Source organism: Antedon bifida, chromosome 5 (assembly GCF_963402885.1).
Source record: "Antedon bifida chromosome 5, ecAntBifi1.1, whole genome shotgun sequence".
NCBI classification, from domain to species: domain Eukaryota; kingdom Metazoa; phylum Echinodermata; class Crinoidea; order Comatulida; family Antedonidae; genus Antedon; species Antedon bifida.
The window spans coordinates 24531981-24557533 of NC_136230.1; the positions used below are offsets into that span (position 1 = coordinate 24531981).

Consider the following 25553-nt stretch of genomic DNA (forward strand, 5'->3'; position numbering starts at 1 on the left):
TTTAAAGGCCAATTTACATAGAGAAGCGGCAACGGTAAGCGGAAAACGACATAGGTTGTGTGTAAATGGTCATTACAAATAACAGATTCTTATTTTTATTTCCGTTACTGTTCATCTGTGTAAATTGGCCTTTAAGTGGGAGATGAATGAAATAGGCTACTATATAATGTATTTTCCATTTGAAAAACAAAAAATACACACTGTAAAACCAGAAACATTTGCGACATGAAACTTTTGCGAATCAGTTATATCGGCCATTTTCGCAACATAAAACTTTCGCAAATTTGAAAAATGAAGTAAATACTGAGATCGCGTAAATCCGTTGTGGGCATGACCTTCGTGTTAAAATGCATGTACTCTGTAGTAATACAGTATCGCATTTTAGTAAAATTAATAAGATCCTGTCAACCAACCGAAATTCACTCGCAGAATTCTCAAAAGTTTATTGTGTGCGAAAGTTTCTGGTGTACAGTACTGTATATAAATGTAATAAGGCTTTTGTGATAAAATAATAAGCTAGCTGAATTGCCTGAAAGATTTTAATTATGATGGAGGAAATTGTGTCTTGCTTCACCTATCTCTGTCCTGCCAATTATCTGTCAGTAAAACCTACCGTTTAAGCTATAGTGTAAATGTTTATTTATATTACTATTCTGTTTTTTTTTTTTTCCTTTCTCTTTTTGTTTTATTGATTTTATTGATCAAATTTTGATTTGTTTAGTCTGTAAATCAACATTGTAAATATTCATTACTCTAAAAAGGGTCTTACGTGACAAGATTTGTTATCTTCTAGTAATGATCCTATTATGGTTTCTTTATATCAAATCTATTTTATATCTCTTTACTATTTGTTAGTTATACTGAGCCATTGATGAAATAAATGATGTTGAATGGAATTGAACAATCAATTTCTATTTTGTATTTTCTATCCAGACTCTGATATATGCCTTGGACTTTAGCCTTCGTAAAGATTTCCTTGAATTAGCTATCAGTTGTAAATCTGTTATTTGTTGTCGTGTGTCACCGATGCAGAAATCCGAGCTTGTGGAGCTGGTCAAACACAACGTGAATGCGGTCACCCTGGCCATTGGGGATGGTGCTAATGATGTTAGCATGATACAGGTTGGTGGAAACATTTTGTATACAAATATTGACATGGTTGAAGGGAATTATAAAGGCTGGGGCACACTGAACCATAGTACACGCGAAACAGCACACGTCAAGTGTCAAATCGAACTGTAATTTTGACGCGACCAACGATTTTAGTGTGAACATCAAATCAAATGAGACACGTAGGCATCAGTCGAATTTCAACACAGTGACTACAGAGCTTGCGAGGCTTCGCACATGAATTTGCTTGAATTGCTCCTTTGGCAACTTTTTCAAGCTTCGTCCGACTTTGATTTGACGTTTATCGTGTGACGCTTCTCGTGCAAATGTTCAGTGTGTCTTAACACTGACCTGTCAGTTTCACCGAAATTTACAATTAAAATTTAAGTTTCTGTGAATTTTAATGTTTCAATTTCATAGGCTGCTGATGTAGGTGTGGGTATTAGTGGTAATGAAGGCCTACAAGCGGCAAATTCATCAGACTATTCTATCGCTCAGTTCCGTTACCTCAAAAAGCTGATGTTGGTTCACGGTGTCTGGAGCTACAGTCGTATATCTAAGCTTATACTTTACTCTTTCTACAAGAATATATGCCTGTATATCATGGAGGTTAGTCTAAATTACGAAGATTTGTTAGTGTTTATTATTTTAGGATATTCTATCCAGGGAGTTGTAAAATTGTATTTTACAACTCCCTGTTCTATCGATCATATTTGTGTGTAATTGTATTAGGCGCTATATAAGACTACCATTATTATTATAGCTGTAAAAGTAGCTATCAATGTCAACTATGTATTGTAATATATTATTTTTCTAATTGGCATGGTCAACTGTGCGTCTAGTGTAAAGTTTTCTATCGGCACTATCAACCTTGAAAAACGTGTAAAATCCTATGGTTGTAAAAGTGTCTATCTATGGCACGGTCAACTGTGCATTGTAATTTATTATTTTTCTATCAGCACGGTTAACTGTGTCTAGTGTACAGTATTTTATCGGCACTGTCAACCTTGCAAACAATACTAATTCACATGCACAGTCGACCATGCCTATAGAAAACTTTCCGTAAAAGTTACATCATTTTATTAAAACTTATAGATGAATGAATGAAAAAGAATCATTTTTTATCACTTGTATCTTAACACTATGGCCAATTCTATTCAAAGGATCCACTGTATTATCTACTGTAATTATTATTATTTATTATTACTTTTAATTGACAATAAAATTTATGTATGTTTTGATAATTAATTCTACATATTTCCTGATATATATTTATATATAGTTTAACCTTGAAAAATGTCATGTTTTATTTTTTATTTTAGTTTTGGTTTGCTATGATGAATGGTTGGTCAGGTCAAATTCTATTTAATCGTTGGTGCATTGCGTTCTACAATGTAATGTTCACGGTCATGCCGCCGTTCGCTATTGGTCTGTTTGATCGTAATATCAGTGCACAGAGTATGCAGCGTTTCCCACAGCTTTATAAACCTTCCCAGAATGCAGAGTACTTTAACACAAAGGTAAACATGAGCGATTAAAGTTTTGAATTTTGTAATAGAAAAAATATACTGTATATGTTTATGCACCACAAATTAGCTCTATACAGTTTTTCTTCAGATGTTTTTAACCAGTGAGTCCCATATCATTTGGTTTTCTTTTACAATATCATCTTCCATCTTTCACAATGAAAGTTTTTTATTTCATACGCATCCAACAGTGAGTAACTCACCAATTACAGGATGGATAAACTATTAAATAATTTATCGTGCTTATAAACTAAAAAGTAAAGAGTAAAATTTCATTTGATGCTTACCGAGTAGCATTGAAAGAGTCGTGAGCTACAACCTTGGCACTAGGTCAGGATTGAACCCTGGACCTTGGGATTAGAAGGCAAGCATATAACCACCAAGCTACAGCTCCACTACATTAAAAATGTATGAAATATGCAACTAGAATATCCTGTTTAGAAATAATTCACATTTTCTAGAAGTGTAGGGAGAATTTACTCTCAATTATTTTTATAATTCTTTTTAAAGAAAACCAAGTGTATTATATTTTGAGACAACTGTACTGTATATTATACTTTCAATTGTAATGTAAATGGGTCAGATGTCTCTATACATGATGAAATGAATACCAGGTGAAAAAGATCTAAATTAACAGCAATGAATGAAATGCCTGCAGTAAATGGTGGCAGACTTCAATTGTTTTGAAAACATAGTGTCTATTTCGTGAGATCCCTACCTTTATAGACTCTACATATGTCCATATTGGAAATAATGGCATATGTAGAGTCTATACAGGTAGGTATCTCACTCATACTCATGTGTATTTGACCCTTTGAAATGCGATCTTGTTTTGTTATCATCAGGTATTTTGGATGTGGACAGTAAACTCTATTGTGCACTCTCTACTTATCTTCTGGATCAGTATTGGTGCCTTACATCAGGATGCAGCCTTCAAGGAAGGCTATACTGGAGACTATCTATTTGTTGGCAATATGGTATACACAGTAAGTAATATCTATTGTAGCTGGTTATACCAAGGCAATCTTATAACGGGACACTGAGCTCGCCTTGCTAAGATAGGAACTCGTAACAGTCCTTTGATCTTATGTCTAGCTGCGACATATACCAACAGTACTGTCCTATGTACATAATCTCTGCGACATGCAGTGTCTGTTAAGGGGCATGAAACTTATTGTATTATATATCACAGCCACAGTTAAACCCTTTGATCTCCGGAGTTCAGCATCCTGTTGTTAGATTGCCTTGGTTATACTCAGTATTAGCATCATGTGATTATATAATTATCACAACCGAGTGCTGTAAAACATGTGGGTCCAGGAGAAGTAAGTCTAGTCTGGATGACAGCTTTTGATCTCTCTTTTGACACTGCATGTAAATGTGGGGATTCAATTCAGTTCAAATGACAGGGGGTACATTTTTATTATTTGTATATTATTGTATCATTACTCGCACCCCATTTCCATAGAGCATGTTTAAGGTCACAAATTTAATTTTATTATAAGAAATGTGTGTGTACACATGGTGTATAAAAAGTATACAGAATATTATATAGAATATGTTTTTAATTTACTAACAAAATGGAACTGTATTTACAGTATGTCGTCGTCGTTGTCAGTTTGAAAGCTGGACTAGAAATGGATGCATGGAGCTGGGTAAGTATTCTAGGCTCTTATTATTTAAAGTAAATACATTTCAATGACATAGCGTAGTCCTAGGTCCTATACTTACTCTTAATATATATAGTGTATTGCAAATTAAACTTTTTAAAAGATTGTGGTCATTTAATTGCCATTATGTTTACTGTATATTATATGGAAAGCTTGTAGGTTAATTACAAGAAAAAAGATTTCCTTAGATTTGCAACTACGGACAAACTAACATTTAATAATTGTTGTTGTTGACATTGTTTGGGGGCATGTGGCGCAGTGTGTTAGACGTTCGTGGGTTCAAATCCAATGCTCGTCGCATTGCTTGTATCCTTACTTTTCTTACGCCTATCTCCACCCAGGTGTACAAATGGGTACCAGGTTGTTTCCATACGTGCTTGATCCAAAAACTAACGTGGTAATAATATGTACAGCGCTTACATATTTCACAACATTAGGTGCTTTATAAATACAAGTTATTATTTACATACTATACATACTGTACATTTACTAACTTGCCATATAATTATTCTTTTGCTAGATAATTAATTTGGTACTATTTTTTTTGTAGCCTGTACATTTCTCCTTGTGGCATGGTTTCCTGTCTTGGTTAGCATTTTTTGCAATTTATTCAGCGTGTTTCCCAGTCTTCCCATCAGCTGGTGACATGTCAGGAGAGGTATGTGCAACAAGTAAACAAATATTTTTCTAAGTTAAAAATATTTTGTTTCTGTTAAGGGACTCCCAGTTCTACAGGATAACATTTTACCAAAAAAGAATATTATATATTTACTACCTGTTCTTATCAATCTTATAATGATTTTGAGGTTTGAAAAAGATAGTACAGTATAGTGCAATGCAGTATACACAAATCTATAAATAGATGTACAGTAGGGTACTGTAGATCCATTTATAGATTTATGACATGTGATGTCTCGATATTGCTATTGACCCGAGTGACGTAGAAAAATGGCCAAGAATTACCAAACTCAGCATTCTGCAGTTGCAAAGAAATTGGTCTAAAAAAACACATTTTTGGTACAAATTTACCGTTTTAATATAGCTAATAATGGATAAAAGGAAATTAAAAGGTGCTACTAGTATCGGACTTGCGGTTTAGGGAGAGATAGAGTAACAAATTTTGGCTTAGTGCTATTATATTATATATTTATAAAGGTATACAGAGAACACCTATCAGGCAACAAATAGGGATTTCCCCAAATAAGGTTGTCCAAAACATATTGCCTTCATTTGTTTCAAAGGAAATGTTCTCCTTTTAATCAAGTGTACCAAAGATAGGGATGTCCGATGAATCGGGGTCTACCCTGTCCAAAGGAAGCTGTTATATACGATATTTATTTATTTTTAACAATCCTTGTATTTTATTTCTAGTCTCACATGGTGTTTTCGTGTGGTATCTTCTGGATGCTTCTCTTTCTTATGCCTGTTGCTGTTTTAATGCGAGATGTTGTCTGGAAAAGGTAAATTTAGAAAAACCAAAATCGATGTCCCACTGAACCATATTACAAGCAAGAATGTAGTAGTAGTAGAAACAATTATAGTCCTAGATAGATTGAATTCAGACATGTGCAATTTAAAAAAGACCATACACCAGTATTGTGGGGATATAGTATACAAATATTGACTGGGCTGAGGGGCATGTTTAAAAATATAGCCCAAGTTAATCTGAAGGCGAAGGCTATCAACCAATCATGTGCCATGAATTAAAAAGTATATTGAATACTGTATAATTAATATGTATATTGTTGATATGCTTAATTTCAGTATATGTCGTACGATGTATAAGAGCTTGGCACAAGAAGTACAGGAGGCTGAGATAGATCATATTGACCCGACAGCTATCATTAAGAAATCAGTTTCCAAAAGGTAAGATGTAATTTGTTTGTGTTTATACACACCTAAGGCCACACACACAATTCCCAGTGCTGTATCTCCACATACTATCTATTTCCGAAGTATCATAGAAATATTTGGTAATACAGCATCTCATTTATATCAGATGTGGTGCCTGTATCACGTAAGGTTAGGTTAAAGGTTAGTTTACTACTAGATATAAGTGAAACACATGTGATGTATTACCAAATATTCCTATGAAACCTCAAAAATAGATAACAGTACTGAGAAACAGCTGAGGCTACAGACAATTAATCTCTTTCCACTTTGTCTTGTAATTGTAATAGTATTCCAGGTGGTGAATCTTCATCACCTCATCTTCCAGGTTCCCATTTTGACCTCTCTGTTTCTTGATATTTAAGAGTATAAAAAAACTGTTTTATTGTTATTACAGGTTGAACGAAACTTCTCGTTTATTGGGAAGACTAATGAAACGTAAGAAACCTATTGGAGCTGGTGGAAGTGAAGAGCATGTACCAACGGCTCGTAAGTTCCTTAAAGTGTACTTTTTATAGTATTCTGTTGAGTGGTTAAGACAGTTGAACCGTAGCCTTGATATGGAAATAGTTCGAGGCTCACTCGCTTTATGGTTTTGGTGGAGGACTATAAACCATAGGTCCATGTGTGTACACAAAATGATTGTGTGCACTATAAAGAACATCTTTCGAGATGAGTAGGTAGCCACTGTGAACAGACAAGAGAGCGCCAGAATTGGCAGCACTGACATGACGCTCATGTGCTTAGAGGAGAAGAAATGTAGTTGAAGAGTGTAACATAATCCACAGTGCCATGAGCAATGAATGGCGCTATACAACTGTCTGCATTACATTACATACATTGACGATTTCATTACTGTGTGAGAAAATTTGTTTTTTTCCTCTGTTTTTCATGGAAGGCTTCTTTAAATAATAATGATGATAATTTTTTGTTTTTTTAGATGGTTACGCATTCTCACAAGAAGAGCATGGAGTAATTACGCAGGTATTTAAAACCGTTTCTTTAGAGATTGTTGAATTCATACTTACTGCAGGTTTACAAAAAATAAAAAATGTAAATGTGGGGAAATGTGACTCGCAGCCTACTGGGCTAAATTGCACGCAGGTGTGGACGACACATACCACAACTTTCTTCTCACAGCTTCCACTAAGCAGCGCTCATTCGACTGATAGCATAAAGCTATGTCTACAGTACACTATTAAAGGTAGAGATATGATGCCATCATGTCCATTTTTTGTAACATCAGGTTTGGTAGTGTAGACAGAGCTTTAGTACACATAAAAAATCTTTTTGTTACGTTTTAGTAATTATTAATTAAATTTTACAATTTACAATTTCAGTCGGAGGTTATTCGGGCATATGACACAACCAAGCAGCCACACAACGATGTCAGTTCGTGATGCTGGGTAACCCACATCAATTATATACTCAAAAGTGCACCAATTGGCACATAATCACTTGTGAGACGTTGTAATTAATTCATGTAAAGAGAAATATGAATTTGTTAAATACTGTAAAACTTATAACTGAAAACCAGTACTCTATAACAGTGTACTATTAAACCCTAAATGTATAATATAAATTAACACCGTGGAGAAACAAGTATATATATATATTTCTCCATTCTAACACCAATGCAGCACATTAAGGCCGTTACAATGCCATACCAAGAAGTAAACATTTGTACTACTTATTTAATTTCATTTTCAGTATTAAAAAAATATTTGTTTTGTGTGTTTATTATTTAATTTAATATATAGTAGTCACATGCTCTATTTGTAAACCCATTCAAAATCGTTGTCTGTCAATAGTGACCAAATATTCTATTAGTATTCACTATTGTGACAATATTATATAACTAACATAAGATAAAGTATAGTTTCAATGATAAGTTTTACAGTATTCTGTTTTGATACTTTCACATAACAACAGTGTACAGCATGTTTCCATGTGTGTCTCTGTTTCTTGTTGCCTCTTGCCTATTTGTTTTGTTACATACACTTGTTCGAATAAGTGCAAAGAACATACTAATATAACATTATTTTATTCTAAATCTTAAGTTTCTTAACCCAAGTTGGTAAGAAAAATAGTTATTTTAAGATTTGAACCATGACCCTTAGTATTGAAAGGTGTGCATCATACCCAGAAAACCACAAAACTAATATAATATCAATATACAGATATTGATACAGACTTTATGTTTTATTCCGAAAAGAAAATGGAATCTTTAACAGTAGAACCTTTACTATGTAGACACCTTCAGGACCCAACAAAGTATTCCCCTAACAAGGTTGTCCCTTGAATTGGGGCTGGCTGTACTGTTAGAAAGGTTGGTAAGAACAATAGTTATTTTAATATTTGAACCATGACCATTAGTATTGAAAGGTGTGCACTATACCCAAAAAACCACACAACTAATATAATATCAATATGCAGATATTGATACAAAACTTTATGTTTTATTCCGAAAAGAAAATGGAATCTTTAACAGTAGAACCTCTACTATGTTAAAAAAGAACTATATACAGCTGATTAACATAGATATTTATTTTTCTAACCTTTTCTGTGTGTTTTTGTGTAAAACTTAACACATTAAATTGACCACAACTCACATATTAACCACATTTTGTACTTATTTTTATGTTAATTTATGTTAATTAACTCCACCGATTTCAATATATTTTTTATATTACTTTATACCATGATGCACCCTGATTTTGTTCCGGTATACATTATTATTATTTTTGTACTTAGTTTATAATAATATAGTATATTGATAATTGAACAATAGGCTGATTTGATAACTTGCCTAAAATGAGTATTAAGTCTAACTAAAAATGCATTACAATTTTACTTTCTTATATTTTCAGTACTAAAGCAATTTATTATCGCATATCTATCATTGGTGGTCTTGTGGTATGGTACCTACCATAATTAAACAGAGGCTTTGGTTCAACCCTATATAGATTGCTTCCAATTTAATAACTTTTCATTAAAATTTAAAGCTATTTATTACCTCTCATTATTAATAATATTTTATTTCTAATCGTTTTATTTAACATCTAAGTAGATTCTTGTCATTTGATTCAGATTGAATGAAAAGTATATTTGATAGAAATTTGAAGTTATATTTATTTGTTTTTTGAATAATATCTGAAAAAGGTATTACCATTTATTAATTTCATCATCATGATAGTAATTTCATTGTTATTCAAAAGAGCAAAATTGTAACTGGAAGCCACCATTGTTAAGCGAGACCGCATCATTTCGGTCTTCCTGCTGGCTGTATAAAACAACACTCGAGAGCCAAGCATTGTTGTTATGTTGTTGTTAATGGAGGTTGCGTTGTCCGTTCTTCTACCGATTGAATATAAATATGCTTGTGAGCGTACAAATAGTGACACACAATCATCCAATCAAATGACAGGAGTCTATTTAGGTGTTATATAACTTGTTTTATGAGGTGTATGAAATGTACTTGTGTGCTAAAGATATATGTGCAGTAGTTAGGATAACAATATATGTATATAAGTTAGTACAATTGGAAGCATGATAATCAATCAACAAAATTAAAGAGAGAGAGAGACAAGGTAAGATATTCAATCCATCTACAGAAATAGTAACAATGTCCTTAAAAATACAGGTGTTTGTATAGTTGGTTAGTATGCAAATTTATGTCAATAGAAATATTTACATACATAAGCAAGAAATGAACAGTATTCGGTATATGTTTTAAATTTATTTATTTACTTAATTATTTATCACTTTAAATATATGAAATACCATATAATGTTTGATATTATTTATATGCTTTAATATCTGTAATTTTAAACAGCATGTACAGGCCAAATATGTAAAAATTATTTTAATTATGGAATACTTAATGCAGTGTGTGTGTAGATCAACTAATATGTATATTGGAAAATATTTTTAAAGGATAGTGTGTACTTATGATGTAGCAGTCTCGATTGTTTGGATTTTTAAAAAGATTTATCTCCTGAAGAGTAAGATGAATAATTCAACAAGAATTAATTTAGTATTACATAAATTATTTTTCTTTATTTGGAAATGATTCTTCTTCCTTTATTATGAACGATGAAAAACATAATTACAAAAGAAAGAAAAGAAAATTTTATTGTTTTCAGAGTTTAGTCTTGTTTGTTTCAAAGACAGGTCTCCAATTAGAGACCGCCATCTGTTTTGTGATCTTGTGAAATGAAAAGTTCACACAGATGGATGAACTTTGACATGAAAAGATTTTTAATTTGGAGGGTGTTATCTACCTGTACCACAAACAAGGGACAACAGTATTTAGCTTTCATCCTGGTTATTCAAATTCAAGATTCAATTTATTTTTCCAAATGTTTAAAATGGAAAATAGAATGAGTACATTTCATTTAAAAATACATATGAAATAAACTAATTTCAATAACTAACAAAAAATTATACCTTTTGAAATGTTTACCCTTTACCACTATATTCTTGCCATTTCAGGATCACTAGCAATAGTTAATGAACAAGGTATCACGAATCTGTGCAAAGATTTTAAACTTTTGTTTTGTATTTAATGTAAATGTGTGCTTACACACAGTAGCATGCAGGTTTTATATAATTCTGTGTATTATTGTATTAACATTTACAATTAGCTTTTCATTTTATTAATTAATTTATACCACTGTGTTATTATACATGTATGCAATTTAATAGTGTATTATTTATTTCAGGAATGCTTAGACCAACGTAGCTCTTGTTTATTTCTAATAGTGGACCAATTTTTCAGTTTATTATTTTAACCAATTTTGGAGAACAGTTCCCCCTTTTCTGGTAAAAAGGAACTCTGTAACAATTGGTACAGGCTTACTTGAGGAAAGATTTCCAAAAGTATAATAAGGGACCAAATAGTTTCTTTTGGCTACTTAAACACAATGAAATTATTTTTAGAGGCTTTTAATGTAAAGTGTTTAGTTAGATATTATTAATACAGTACTTTAAGTTTGTTTGAGTATTTATTATTTGAATTTTAATAAGAAGTGCAGTAGCAGTATTAAACTGATAAATGCAAATTGCTGTATGGCACTAAAGGTTCCCAAATGTGGCATGTTTTTGTGAAATATAATAGTTGGTTATTTGACTTGAATGTCACCAAAGTTAAAAGTGACTTTATGACAACTTTCTCTCAAAATTCTATGAGTATAATCCATCAAAGAGAGTGCAGTGTAAAATAATCTTAACCAACACTTGATTTTTTACAATAATTCTATTTTAAATAGAAGTTACCTTCCATTCCATGGATTTTTATTTGCTCTTTCATGATTTTCTTCAGCCTTAAAATATCAATCAATATACATACAGTATGACTCAGTGAGACAAACTTAGTTCTAAATACTTGTTATTTTTCTAATTGAAATCTGATGAAACTATTCCACAAGATATTTTAAGTATGTTTAGTTTATTATGTTGGATGTGTGCTGAAATCAAACAACTTTGCACATCATAGATATGGTATGGAATAATAGAGGCTGTATTAGTTGTGTTTGTTGACATGTTCACCTTGTTATAGTGAACAATCACGGTTATTGTTAGATGAACAATATACTGTAAGAAAGAATGTCATATTAAACAGTAGATTGTCATGTTTCTATTTGTCTTTATCTTGTAAATTGTAATTGTTTTTCAAACTTCCAAAACCAGACAGGCAAGAAAAGCTGTGATGTTCCCAAATATGGTAGTGATATCCCCAAATATGGTAGTGATATCATCGTGTCCATATCACATAACATTTTGTTGTAACATAAAGTTTGGTTGTGTAGACAAGGCTTTAGAGGTCTTTTGAAGAAAAAGATTGAGGAATCCAGAAGACACAGTGGTAGGACAAGATGTTCATTAGCAAGGTCAAGATGAATCATGTGTGACCTTGAACAGGTTGAAGGTCATTTGCATGTCACTACAGAAGTCATGGCTTACATGAATAAGGAGCTTTTCGATTTACGACGACCAATGACAGCAGCGAGTGCCACATTTTGTCAGCTTCAATTATTTGATACTACTCTTTTTGATATCTATTTTTGACAGACTATATCATATGTTAGCGTTTCTATGTTTATTATCCAGGATCCGCCCCTGTAGGACCAATAGTGTTGTTTGTCATTGCCTGTACCATACCATATTATAATACTATGTCATTTATTTATTTTTAGTTTCCAGTAGCAATTGTAGCATACCTAATAGTAGGAAACTTTCCATAACATATATATGTATATAGTAGGACTATATAGTAGGACAATAGTTATATCAAGGCTATCTAACAACCTACTATATACATATATATGTTATGAAAAATTTAAAAGTTTCCTACTATTAGGTATGCTACAATTGCTACTGGAAACTAACGTATGAAACTGTTGGTTGTTCCCATATCAACAGACTCTTTGTACCTTACCTCTGAATCTGCCAATTAAAGATGTCTTTGATATTAATGCCCTATTAATGACATAGTATTATAATATTCAACACACTAGATGTTTAAAATGAAAATCATATCTTTCTATCTTACTTAGTCACTCTTGTCACATTATTGCACTTATCTAAGAAAAGAATACAATACAATATAATCACTAGTGTTTTTTGTTTAGTTTATTTTTACTCACAACACTTAACATACATTCAAACAGCTATACATATAGGTTTATTTTCACACATGCAGGTGGTGTCTTCTGTCACTCTATCCTAACACAGGTTCTAACAACATAGCTACATTCATAACGAATATATAAAAATAGGAAAAATTGTATTCTAGATTGTACTTTATGCAATACTTATAGCTTAAGGTATATAATATGATATCACATTTATTTAAATAGTGCATTAATGCCAATATTGTATTTAGAAATCCATGCCATTAATTAGATTGTTAAATTTATTATCTATCACCCTGTTATTAGTAATAATGTAAGTTAATTCACTGTACATAATAATGACTCCAGACAGTATTTTGGCTATGTGAAATATCTATTTCTTCTTTGAGGGTTTTAAACAAAGCATGTAAAATCAACAATTTCTACATGCATAATAATAACCCCCTACATTGCTACTATCTGTACCAGGATGCCAGCAGCCACAAGAGGCCAAAGTGTTTAATCTTGTACCTACCAAAGAAGATGGTTAAGTAAGTATTTTTTTTATTATTTATAGAATAAAAAGAATTGTTTACATTAGATAAATTATACAAAACCTTCTGTTGTTTTTATATAACGGAGACACCTCTACTAACAAAGTTGACTACTGTAGTAACAGAGTTTGCAGGCTTGCAGTACACCATGTATTTCCAAAAATGGAAAGTTGAGAAAGTTATTTCAGTTATTTTACAGCCATCTCATGGAACATCATAATGGGAAGCTTTCAATTTACGAGGACCGAGGACCATCTAGGTCAGGTCTTTATGATTTGTTGTTGGTCATTGTTGCCTGGACATTCGAAAGCTCCCTAATAACCGAAACAACAAGACATTCTCAACGTTACTTCATTTCCTTTTTGGAAACGCATGGTTTACAGCAAGCCTTATAAATATTTTTAAACTCTATATATTAATACTCTTTACAGTAAAACACATTAACATTTACTAGTGTTAACTCTCCATGCAAAGCTTTTAACAACAGTAGTCACAATATAATAATTTATATACACATATAAAACTGTAATGCTTGGATTGTTCTAAAAATAAAAACTCTATAGTACTTCTATAATAACAACACAATATTACATGATTTTTTAAATTACAACTGCTTCTTTTTACTCTGTTACATTAACACATGCATACATTTTTCTACTAACACTCTGGCGTACAACTGGGATTTCCTACACATATTTCTCATTCACCCGAATGATACTTATAACTGAATAACATTCAAACAAATATAATCTGTTTTTTCAGTTATTATCTTAATTTCCAGACATTTCTAACCTCGCAATCTCTACGAAAAACCATACAAAAATTTCTCAATAATCACAAGAATTATCTAACAATTCTATTTTTTTAAATAAATTAAGTGTCATTCCACATGACTTATCGGCTAAGAGGATCACATGATCCTATCAGCCAATGTACAGGAATTGGAATGGCACTTTTGTTGACGCAACATAACGCAACCTACGCGATAATTGCGTTTGTCCCCACCTGCATGGAATCAAACCTGTTTCCATGCGTCGCTAGTGGGAACCACGCCTAACTGCTAAAGTGCAAATTCTACTTGCAGCAAATGAATGTAGCATACTTAGTACTAAAATAGTAATACTAAATTTCCCTAAAACATTTTACAATACAATACCACTGCTATACAAACATAGAGGTATAGTACAGCTAGCAGTGGCGTAACAGCTATGAGCACTCACTGGCTATAAACCCAGGGCTTAAGGGACCAGAGCATGAGCAGTCCAATGTAACTACTCAGCGTTGGACGGCCCCTTAGGTATACTAAACCCGGGGAACTTGCCCTGTGCACTACGCCACTGACAGCTAGAGGGCTAACTAGGTGATGCAATGTGAACCAGGACTCTTCAAAATGGAATGTGCTAAAAATGCAAAGGCCCGTGATTTAGCACTCCTAAGGAATAGTTGCATTGGGGCTGCTCATACTTCGAGGCTCTTGGGCCCTGGGTTTAGTCTGTGAGCACTCATAGCCATTACGCCACTGTGTGAGCATAGTGGGCAAAACTACAAGGTTTTTGAACTTTACCTCTTGTAATTCATAGTTTCAAGTATTTGCTCATTAAATATTAGTACATGAATATTCTAATTTATATTAATGAGTATTTGATATCTCCCTCTTCCCTAGTTGCATGCATTTTTAGTAGTAGTTTTAATTATAATTAGTAGTGCCATTGCTTACCAGTATATACTATTTAATAAATATTAGTACATATAAATATTTACTAAACTAATGATTGTTTGATATTTAAATCTAGTATAGTCAATGAGAAAATGTATTTTTTAAATATTAAGTGACTATAGAAATTAAATGACTTAATAAAGCCAAATTGTTTTCACCACTATTTGCTAATTGAATACAGTAGAACCCCTATTTAGTGGACACCGTTGGGACCCAACAAATTGTTCCCTTAATATGGCTATCCCTATTCAGGGGACACTACCAAAAAACCAAAATTGTCCCCTTAATAGAGATTTTTACAAGGAAAAAATGAATTAAATATTTAGCAGCCAATGTTACACCAAAGAAGATGATGAGAAGCATGTTTTTATACATTTTGTATTCTCCGAAATAAAAAAAAAGGTGTTTCAAGATGATATATATTGTTCTCTTCTCTTTCTCCATTTTCCAGAATAGTGTCTAGATGTCAACACTGCATCCATCTTTTAAATATTTCTCCAAGTATTATGTACTAACTTTACTTGATCAAATACTCTATCATTTGTTGGAAGCAGCCGAGAGTTGTTCAAGGTAGAGGGCAGTTGTAGACTGGGAGTGCACGTTGAATGCTGGATACATACTGGCTACTTGGACAACGCACGCACCAGCCCGGCCTGTGTTTAATGGCGCAACCTAAAAAAAAACATTAACCGTAAGTTTTCTTTTTGAATATTTTTTGATACAAAAATGAGATTTACATCAGAAGTTGCTATCCGCACCATGCGTCTTTCTATCGGCATGGTTGACCGTGCACCTAGTTTTCTGTGCTGATAGATAACTGAATAAAAGCACAGTTTACCCAGGGTGGTTTACCTTGACAATAAAACACAAGGCATTAGTCACACTGGACCATGCCATAGCCTCTACACAAAATATTGACTATCACACAGTAAATATTATCACAGTAGACTATGCATATAGACAACTTTACATTACACAAATGGTTTTCCGTGCCGATAGTCTTGTCCATCTATCATAAACACATCCAATAATAGAAAATTATCTAGTAAGACATTGGCACTGTGCCTAAAGATCTATCTACACTATCAAACTTTATGTGACAAAAATGTGATAAGCCCATATATGTACACGATGATGTCATATTACTACCATATTTGGGCACATCACACTTTTTTTGTCAAACTTTCTGCAACACCATTAATTCTCTATTAAATTTTCCACTTACTGTGTTCCATTTCTCCATCTGAGGGTCAAAGAACTCTACAGCATTTAGATACATAGCACCGTCATATCCACCAACAGCAAACAGTTTGTCACCAAGTACAGACACTCCTACAGCATCACGACACAAGTTCATTGGGGCGATCATAGACCATGTATCAGACCTCGGATCATACCTGAAAAAAATTAAATGAAAATACTACAAATTTATGATCATCATAAATAGAATATAAAGTAGGTATTGACCTCACTGGATTCCTGGATGACCAACAACACAATAATAAAATAAATAAAAATCGTGTACTTTACAGTAAAACCCTTCCGTTAGGACACAAACACTCATAGGTAAATATATGTTTATCAATATGACCAATCCCTATTAAGGGGGACACTTTCATATATAACCCCTTAACAGAGATTCTACTGTAGTTTTCTATGTATACTGTAGAACTTATTAAAATATATAGAATTTATCATCAAAGAATTGAATACATTTGTAATTACCTCTCAACACAGTCAAACTGCCTTGAACTTTGTTGGCTAGCTGGGGCATCATGACCCCCTACAGCATATAGACATCCATTGCACACAGCTACACCTAAGCCACCTCTACGTTTAGACATCGGGGCGCACATGGTCCATCGATTGGTGTGAGGGTCATACACCTCAACAGACCGTAAACAAGCACTGCCATCACGACCCCCTACTGCATACAACCTTTTGGGGGAAAATGTCATTTCAATAAATAATCTGTTTTCCTTATCTGTTTAGAAACTTTAGCTAGTTGTAAATACAGTACAACATTAAATTAAAGGCAAAGGTATTTATTATCATCCTCATGCTTAAGTCACTACTCAAAACTCACCTTTTCTGATTTTTTCTACAGCGCCATGAGCAATGAATGTTGGAATGGCGCTATATAAATCGAACGATTGATTGATTGATTGATGCTTAACTGGACACTAAGGCAATTTCGGATTAGGCCCTCTATGGACCTACTCAGATCATTACACTAGGAGATTTTCCTCTGCTCTTTTCGAACTTGCACTGTATGTACCGCAGAACCAATGAATCATCCCATCCGAAGAGAGTGGAGTATCTTGCCCAAGGATGCAATCAATATGGCACAGATAGGCTTGAACCAACGCCTATCACATGGTAGTCATATTCAAATCCTCTATAACTAAAAAACCTAGTTATCAAAAATAAAATTCTTACTTTTTGTCCAACACTGCTACTCCAACTGTACTTCTGGGTGTCGTCATTGGTGCCACGTAACTCCACTGCTTACTTTGTGAGTCATACCGCTCAACGGTTGCAAGGTAGCTCCAACCATCATGGCCACCGACAGCATACATCGGTCCCTCTAACACGGTAACACCTATAAAAATAAATCATTAAATTATTTTCTCAAAATGAAATTAAAACCACTTTTAAATTTGTGTGTTATTGTACATTCAATTTTTTATGTATTTTTATACCTTTTTAAACGTATTTCACTAATATTTTTATTTTATATGACTGTATTTTTTCAATATTTTACCTCATGCTTTTCTGTTTTATATTGTTTTATTGGAGTTTTATACCAACTCGCTTTTTATGTGTATTGCTTGTTATATTTTTCTTGTTTTGTATACATATTGTTGACATGCTTTTGGCCAAACAATTGATAATCAAGCATCCATGGGATTATTGGTAACCAAGCATCCCTGGGATTATTGGTAACCAAGCATCCCTGGGATTATTGGTAACCAAGCATCCCTGGGATTATTGGTAACCAAGCATCCCTGGGATTATTGGTAACCAAGCATCCCTGGGATTATTGGTAACCAAGCATCCCTGGGATTATTGGTAACCAAGCATCCCTGGGATTATTGGTAACCAAGCATCCCTGAGATTATTCGTAACAAAGCATCCCTGAAATTATTGGTAACCAAGCATTCCTTTAAGTTACATTACACTATATATAGTTCTTTACCTAAGCCATGTCGATGTGTGCCCATTACAGGCAACATACTCCATTCACGAGTCTTTGGATGGAAACATTCCACTGTGTTCAGGGTCTTTAGGCCGTCCCTTCCTCCAACAACATACAACTTATCTTCAATAACCGCCACGCCAAACTGCAGGCGTCGTCCACTCATGTGACCGACGTGCGTCCAAGTATTGGTACGGAGGTCATATTTCTCAATGCTTGTTGCACCTGAAGGGATTATTCAACTTTTTTCATTTGAATAGCCTTGCAAATTTAGATTAATTTTATATGATTGATTAATAGACAACAATTCTTGTTGGCATACAAGCATGTATACATGCATGCATCTGAATAAGCTGGCTTTGAAAGAAAATGATCTGATGATTGATATTCATTTAACTCGGGGTTACACCTGGTTCAGTGTGCCATATACACATTTAAAAATTCTCCTATATTTATGAATACCATACAGTGAGTGATGGGAAATATCTCACTCTGTAATTGGTCAATATGGCGACTGGCTGACATTATAAGTATTGTTACAAACACAAACATGATTTCATAATACTAACTTTATAACAATTTAAATTTCATTTGATTTTAATGTAACTCGTATATAATCATTTTGTTATATCTAGTTTGTATATTTGTATTATTTTTATATCATTTTAACTAATTTTTGTTTATAAATTATTGTTTTGGTAATGCACCTAAATCTGCTCAGGCCTATGCCTATTGCTTCCACCTGGCAAGATTGTGCTTGATAATATGTCGAATAAATTGAAATATTATACTGGGTGATCTCTTCAGTCAAAGACTGGTCTCCCAGAGGGCCCAGTTATGATCAGTGGCTGTGATGTACTAGTACACCCTCTACTCGTCTCGAAAGATGTAGTATAGGTTCTTTAAAGTGCACATGAGCTAGATGTGTACACTGGACCTATGATTTATAGTCTTTATCCGAGAAGACTAATTCTACTACCAGAACCATGGAGCCAATGTTATGGCTACGTAATTATGGTTCCACTGTATTAACCGCTCGGCGACTCACTCACTATATATTATTATTAAATCGAAAAATCTATTTAGCATAAATTGCTCACCTTTGGTGCTATCCATACCACCGACTGCATACAAAGTGCCAACGGTTGACTTGCGGGGTTTAGTCCTTGCTGACTGCATCACTGGGCGCCTCTCTGGTAATAGATGATACTTCATTGCCTCCATGATTAGACGCTGGCAAGATTCTTCTCGTAGCAATGAATTATTATCAATTTTGTCCGTAATGAACTACGCAAATTAAAACATGAATAATTATTCAAGGAAAATTAGCAAATAAAATAAATAGTATTATATCTTGAACTGACAAGCATATGAATATTTAAAGCTCTGTATACACTATCAAACTATTTTGACAAAAAAAGTGTGATGTGCTTAAATATGGTAGTGATATGCCCAAATATAGTAGTGATATGACATCATCATGTCCATATATGGGCACATCACATTTTTTTGTCACATAAAGTTTGATAGTATAGACAGAGCCAATGCCAGACACTCTTGGGCTGGCCTAATATGTCTCGTTTTCCAGATATTGTGGTATTCTAAATGTTTATTAGAAGAGAGTGACTGTAAAATTTTATTTCTAAATCTTTATTTAATTATTTCAGTTAGATTCATCGTTAAAAAGTATGAAAACACATGCTATGAATATTTTCCTAAAATTTCTCAAATTTGTTTGCATCTTACCTGCGGGGTAAGAAGCGGCATACGTATATGGGCAAGTAGTTGGGCAACACAACTGTGTCTATTAGCTAGATCATGTCTAACCCAGGCCAACATGGCATGGTATACCATTTGTTCATTAGGTACGTTTAGGTCATCACTGCTCAGTAACTGACACACTTCGTCTGCAGCTAGGATTAGAAACTCCTGGTTTTGGGTTACTTCAACAAAATGTTCCTGAAATAGAAAATTAATGATTTATTTTCATTCATTTATTTTATTTCTATATTTTATATGGGTGGTCCATCCAATGCCAAATAATCAGACAGGGCTAGACTGTTCCAGGTTGTGGGCGTGTATCTCATTAATACTGATGAGGTTCGGTTAATTAATTAATTATTTTATAAATTTTAGGCCGTACATCAAAACTACAAACGGGTCTTTATCATGATTTTTGGTCTCTTTTCTTATAACTACTGGCAGAGGTTGTAACTGTCTGATTGCTCTGGTTTTTAAGGTTTTCAACTTTTTCCTATTTGTTGTGTAATTACTGTACAATAGTACTGTAACGTACCTGATTAATAATTGAATGAAAATTGTGAATTTATTTGCATAGTATTAGTGTTGTATTTTGTTGGAAAACCTTTTGCAATTATTAATTAATTTAAGAGCTGATTTTCATCTATTTATTTATTCCTTCTTTTATAAGAATTTGCTTCTTGAATTTTCCCCTTTTCTTTGTTTAAATAAGTATTTTTATTTGTTACTGTCATATTGAAATGTTCATCATTCAAAGAAAATAAAAGAAGTTTGTCATTGTCATTGTATAGACTTAGTAATAAATGCACAATCCAAAGTTAAGATCTGTCTACACTATCAAACTAATTTGACAAAAAAAAGTGTGTGCCCATGATAGTGATATGACCAAATATGGTAGTGATATGACATCATCATGTCCATATATGGGCACATTTTGTTGTCACATAAAGTTTTATAGTGTAGACAAGGCTTTACGAAAAAATTAATGTGTTGGTATGCAGTCTACTGATTGTATAGTTTTTGTTATTCATATTTTTGTTACACTTTGAATAATGTACAGAGTACAATGTGTTGGGTTACATGTAGATATGATTGTAAATTTTACAATGTAGATATGATTGTATACAGTAGGTTTAATAGAAGTTTGTAGATATGATTGTGTAGTTTAATATTATAAATATAATACGTTTTTTAGCGAGGCAACTATTAATAGTGATACAGTTGCATGATGGTTAACAAGGTTGCCTTTCAAACCCTGAGCTATTCATTCATACATAATAGTAGATTTTCCTGTTGAGATAATACTATAATTTATTACCATCCATTAAGGACTCTTAAATATTATTGAATACTCTAAAAATAAGTTTTAAAATATTTTAATGCATTGCATTTTCCTGTTAATTTCGGAGAGACTGTATACACTTATTTTTTTTAAATTTCATACGCAGTGAGCACAAACTCACCAATTACAGGATGGATAAACCATTTTCATAATTTATCGTGCGTATAAACTAAATCTCATTTGAGGCTTAGAGAGTGGAGTTGAAAGAGTCATGAGTTACAACCCTGGCACTAGGTCAGGATTGAACCCTGGACCTTTGGATTGGAAGGCAAGCATGTTAACCACCAAGCTACAGCTCCACTACATCTCCATATCTTCTATGGAACACCTCTGGTACCCAACAAAATGTCCCAGGGTGTCCTCTAAATAGGGACATGGCCGTAACTTATTAAAAATCCCTTGTTTGATTAAAAAAGTGTTCCCTTAATAAGGTTGTCCTTTGAATCGAGTTGTCCCTAAAGAAGGGTAGCTACTACATTTAGTTAGCTTTCATCTGTTGACCTTTTATTTGCCTCTAATAATTGTTTTCTTTGTCTAATATTTTTCCTGTTTTTGCATCCTGTTGTAATTTGTATAGTCTTTTTTTGTAATATAAGCCTGAATAATTTTTCATTTCATTTGTTATTGTTCCACATAAAATAGATCAAGACAAAAAAAAAACCTGGTTAAGTCTTAGTTTATGTGTGAAAAGGCCATAAGCCTTGTCTATTGTACACTATCAAACCCTATGTGTTGTACCCATATATGGACATGGTGATGTCATATCACTACCATATTTGACCACATCACACATTTGTATTCAAACTAGGATAGTGTAGACAAAGCAAACTAGGATAGAGAGCTTTAAAAAGTGTTTTGCACTTACTACTAGTACTAGATTCTCTTTATCATTTCATTGTGAAATTTCAAATAAATTCTTTAAAGATATTATATTGTATATTTTTGGTTCAATATGCCATTTTAATGTCACATACTAATAGTTATTCACTTTGACCAAAAATTATTTACCCCAAAAAAACTGTAGTTTAGAGCAAAAAATAGTCAAATTGGCTGCCAGCCATTGGTTTTTCGGTTGAAATTAACTGTTTATTTTGTCTTTTGTAAGTGAAAACATGATTTTTTTCCTTATTTTTTCTTTGGAAGTGGTTGATTATCTTTATCAAAACTACAAAATGGCCTATTCAAAGTCTGATCTTATTAATCTTCATTTTTCATGTTATTGGGGGACAATACATATTTAAAATATGTCTTTAAAAGGAAGTCCTGAGTTTAATGTATCGTATTCCATCAGTATACATCTTGAACACTTCATAAGTTCTTCCTTTAGGGAAAACAAGTTTAAACTATTAAACAAAAGATCAGCCCATATGTTGTTCTCCAATAGTCCCATGAGGTATCATGTCTACTGCCAAATATTGCGATGGGAATAAAATACCAATATTTTCTTGGCACCTAAACAATATTGCGAGCCTGTACAAACTAAGATGGTTTTCTTTAAAAATGCAAAACTTGTTTTTGGTAGCTTTGCTAATTTAAAGGCTTTAAAAACTCACTTTTAAAATTGTATTCTTACAATTATACATAATACAATATTAAAAAGTATTATTACAGTATTTATGGTTACAGCCTATTTTTTTTTTAATACAGAGAGTTGATTCAGTTTTTAATAAGGTTGCTATGTAATTGATTGATTTATCATTCAATTTTATACCTTTCCTATCTATATTTCAATGATATGAAATAGAAACTGATCACACTAAAATTATGTCATTATTTTTATAGAAAGTAGTTAAATGTTTGCGACAGTCAAGTAGGTGTGTTACTGTTATAAAACAAATAATGAATGTTTTGTATCCGTGCGATTGTACAAATAACATAAATATGAAATTTTATTTTCATGTGACGTTGCCTTCATCTTTCACCTCATGCAATTATTTGTACCATCACACTCATAAACATTCATTATTTACATACTGTTGTATACAGTAATTATGTACAGTATAACTAAGTAGATCATAATTGTTTATATGATATAGAGTACAATACAAATATTGACCTACATTGTAAAAACAAAAACGTAATCTGCATATAAACCTACATAATTTCATTTTCAAACAATACTTACTGTTGTATAATTATGTGCAACTTTGAGTAGATCTTTACAACCCTGGGTGTCTGCAAATGCACGTATGCCTAGGCAGTTAGAGGGGTGAAGCTGTTTCATTAGGTAGCCACAACATGCTTCTACTATTTCAGATAGCTGCAGGATACAGGCTGTTGCTAACAGGGCCTCTACATTGTCCTCTCGAAGGTTTGTACGGCCTAGAAAAAAGGTATGGAGATTTTGCAACCTTAAAAATACTATAAATAATAATACAAACAATATATGTTTTTTATTGATTTTGTTTTAAACATATTTTTAAATGTTTGCCTTTGTGTCAGCCGACCACGAACAAACCAAATTCCCAGATTGTGGATAATATTAATAAATTTGATTGGTTAAATTGAAGATATATCATACACTTTCTAAACCTTTGAGCTGATTATTAATGTCATATAGTGGCGCAACGGAGCCCAGAGCATAAGCAGTCCCAATGCAATTACTCAGCATTGGAGAGCCCCTTATATGTGCTAAATTATTATTATAGACGTACCATTTACTTTTTACCATATATATATATATATATACAGTATTTCTTTTACAAGAATATTTCTATAGTATAAGTTTAATCTAAATCATAATGAATGGAAAACATGGAATTTGATACAAAATGGGTTATGCAACGAGATGAAGCTCTAAAAACATTACCCTTTAAATAATATCTAATCTAATTAGCAAATAAAAGTAAAAATATCAAATAGAAATGAAAAGTAACAAAAGTGATCTCTACATGAGTGAGTATTTATTTATTAATAGTTGTATTTCTTTTCCCCCTTTGTTATGCTACTGTCGTACCTGTATATATATAGTGAATACATGCTTTCAATGCATTTGGATCAAGGTCGTGAAGTTCAATCTCCATTTCAGAAGCCTCTCGGACATCGTGTGTAAACATCGCAGCAAAGTAGTCCGAGACCGAACTAAGAACAAGTCTGTGGGCAGGAATGCGGACATTTGCTGCGATTAAGATGACATCGGTGAGTTGTTTGCGGTGTAAATAGCCTTCCATTTTCTTGAAAGTTCGTTCTGCATGGTTGATGGAACGAAAACATTCACCCTCGGATAAATCCTCCATTAAATGGCTTTCATGCATTATCATAACACAGTCAGTTTTCTATTGTAAAAAATAAGATATTTATAACATAATAATATTATTATAGGCCTAGGTCTATATGTAAATAAATTATATCATCATATATGACAATTCAGGCCTAAGTTAGTGCCTATACGTAGTTATTTACTAGGGGTCTAACACTATACTAGGCCTATACATATTACGTATAAATTTATTAAATTATTGATCGCGCGCAAATCTTTCAAATTGCGCGTAACAACATAACAAACATACTTACTACTAACATTAGCAGACAGAGGAAAACCTGGCAATGTATAACAAGCCATCAATATTTGATTATGATGTTTTTAGACAAGCCTCTCTCTAGCCTAATAAGTAAGCTAGGTCCTAGGAGAGCCTACTATTACTAGGCCTAGGCTAAGTTACACAGGCTACAATAGGCTACACATGAATAGATAGTAGAAGTAGTAGTTGCCTCACTTGCCTAAAGAAATTATTCAAAACACATAATAATATTAAAATCATTTATTGTACGCCTAATTTACATTGTACACTACATAATAGCTTTACCTAATTCTTCCTCATCCTCTAAAGTATCATTTAAGCTATCATAACATCAATGAAAATCATCACATCACTAAATTTTATTTTGATCGGCGGTCACGCCTGAGTAGACAGCAGAGCGAAGCTATTTTTAGGATCAAAGTTCACGTTTCTCTCACAACGTTATTTATCGGGCAGCCGGTTTACTAGAAAGTATCAAATTATGTACCGTATTGGTTAAAACTTTTCCACTACATGGCTCGGATATTTTGTGGAAAATATTTATATTTTTAACCAGAGAAGAAATATGTGTGTTACTTTCTTTGCAGGAAACAAAACCGTTAGACCTAATTAGGTCTACCTGTTTTCCTTTTCTGTTTTTATTCAACGC

General features: G+C 32.9%; 2 protein-coding genes across 5 annotated transcripts in view; one reads left to right on the forward strand and one right to left on the reverse strand.

Moving 5' to 3' along the window:
* LOC144843635 (phospholipid-transporting ATPase IB-like) overlaps window positions 1–11833 on the forward strand; it is a 40781-nt gene extending 28948 nt beyond the window's left edge. For all 3 annotated transcript variants that reach the window (XM_078700507.1, XM_078700508.1, XM_078700509.1), the window contains 11 exons: window positions 934–1122; window positions 1531–1719; window positions 2433–2630; window positions 3482–3622; window positions 4235–4291; window positions 4857–4964; window positions 5678–5766; window positions 6071–6172; window positions 6594–6685; window positions 7137–7180; window positions 7537–11833. In XM_078700507.1, coding sequence (XP_078556633.1) covers window positions 934–1122; window positions 1531–1719; window positions 2433–2630; window positions 3482–3622; window positions 4235–4291; window positions 4857–4964; window positions 5678–5766; window positions 6071–6172; window positions 6594–6685; window positions 7137–7180; window positions 7537–7596 — 1269 coding nt within the window. In that variant the 3' untranslated portion in view covers window positions 7597–11833. The remainder of the gene's footprint in view (window positions 1–933; window positions 1123–1530; window positions 1720–2432; window positions 2631–3481; window positions 3623–4234; window positions 4292–4856; window positions 4965–5677; window positions 5767–6070; window positions 6173–6593; window positions 6686–7136; window positions 7181–7536) is intronic.
* Window positions 11834–12814: 981 nt separating this feature from the next.
* On the reverse strand, window positions 12815–25300 carry LOC144843639 (kelch-like protein 5). Of its 2 annotated transcripts, XM_078700514.1 has the most exons (11): window positions 25184–25288; window positions 24340–24653; window positions 23509–23705; window positions 20027–20239; window positions 19381–19567; window positions 18281–18505; window positions 17521–17683; window positions 16807–17019; window positions 16307–16478; window positions 15617–15753; window positions 12815–15586 (listed from the first exon to the last, which is right to left on the reverse strand). In XM_078700514.1, the coding sequence occupies exons 2-10, from the start codon at window positions 24641–24643 to the stop codon at window positions 15619–15621; spliced, it is 1809 nt and encodes a 602-aa protein (XP_078556640.1). In that variant the 5' UTR covers window positions 24644–24653; window positions 25184–25288; the 3' UTR covers window positions 12815–15586; window positions 15617–15618. The 2 variants fall into 2 exon arrangements, with proteins under 2 accessions (XP_078556640.1, XP_078556641.1); XM_078700515.1 differs by having other exon boundaries at window positions 12815–15753; window positions 24340–24658; window positions 25190–25300.
* Window positions 25301–25553: the final 253 nt, after the last annotated feature.

Excerpts from the sequence above, each read along its gene's own strand:
- LOC144843639 (XM_078700515.1), bottom strand. The coding sequence starts at position 24,643 with ATGATAATGCATGAAAGCCATTTAATGGAGGATTTATCCGAGGGTGAA. Across the intron at positions 20,240-23,508 it reads TTGCACATAATTATACAACA|GAACATTTTGTTGAAGTAAC; the intron begins GTAAGTATTGTT and ends TTTCTATTTCAG. Across the intron at positions 16,479-16,806 it reads CAGTTTGACTGTGTTGAGAG|GTATGATCCGAGGTCTGATA; the intron begins GTAATTACAAAT and ends AATTTTTTTCAG.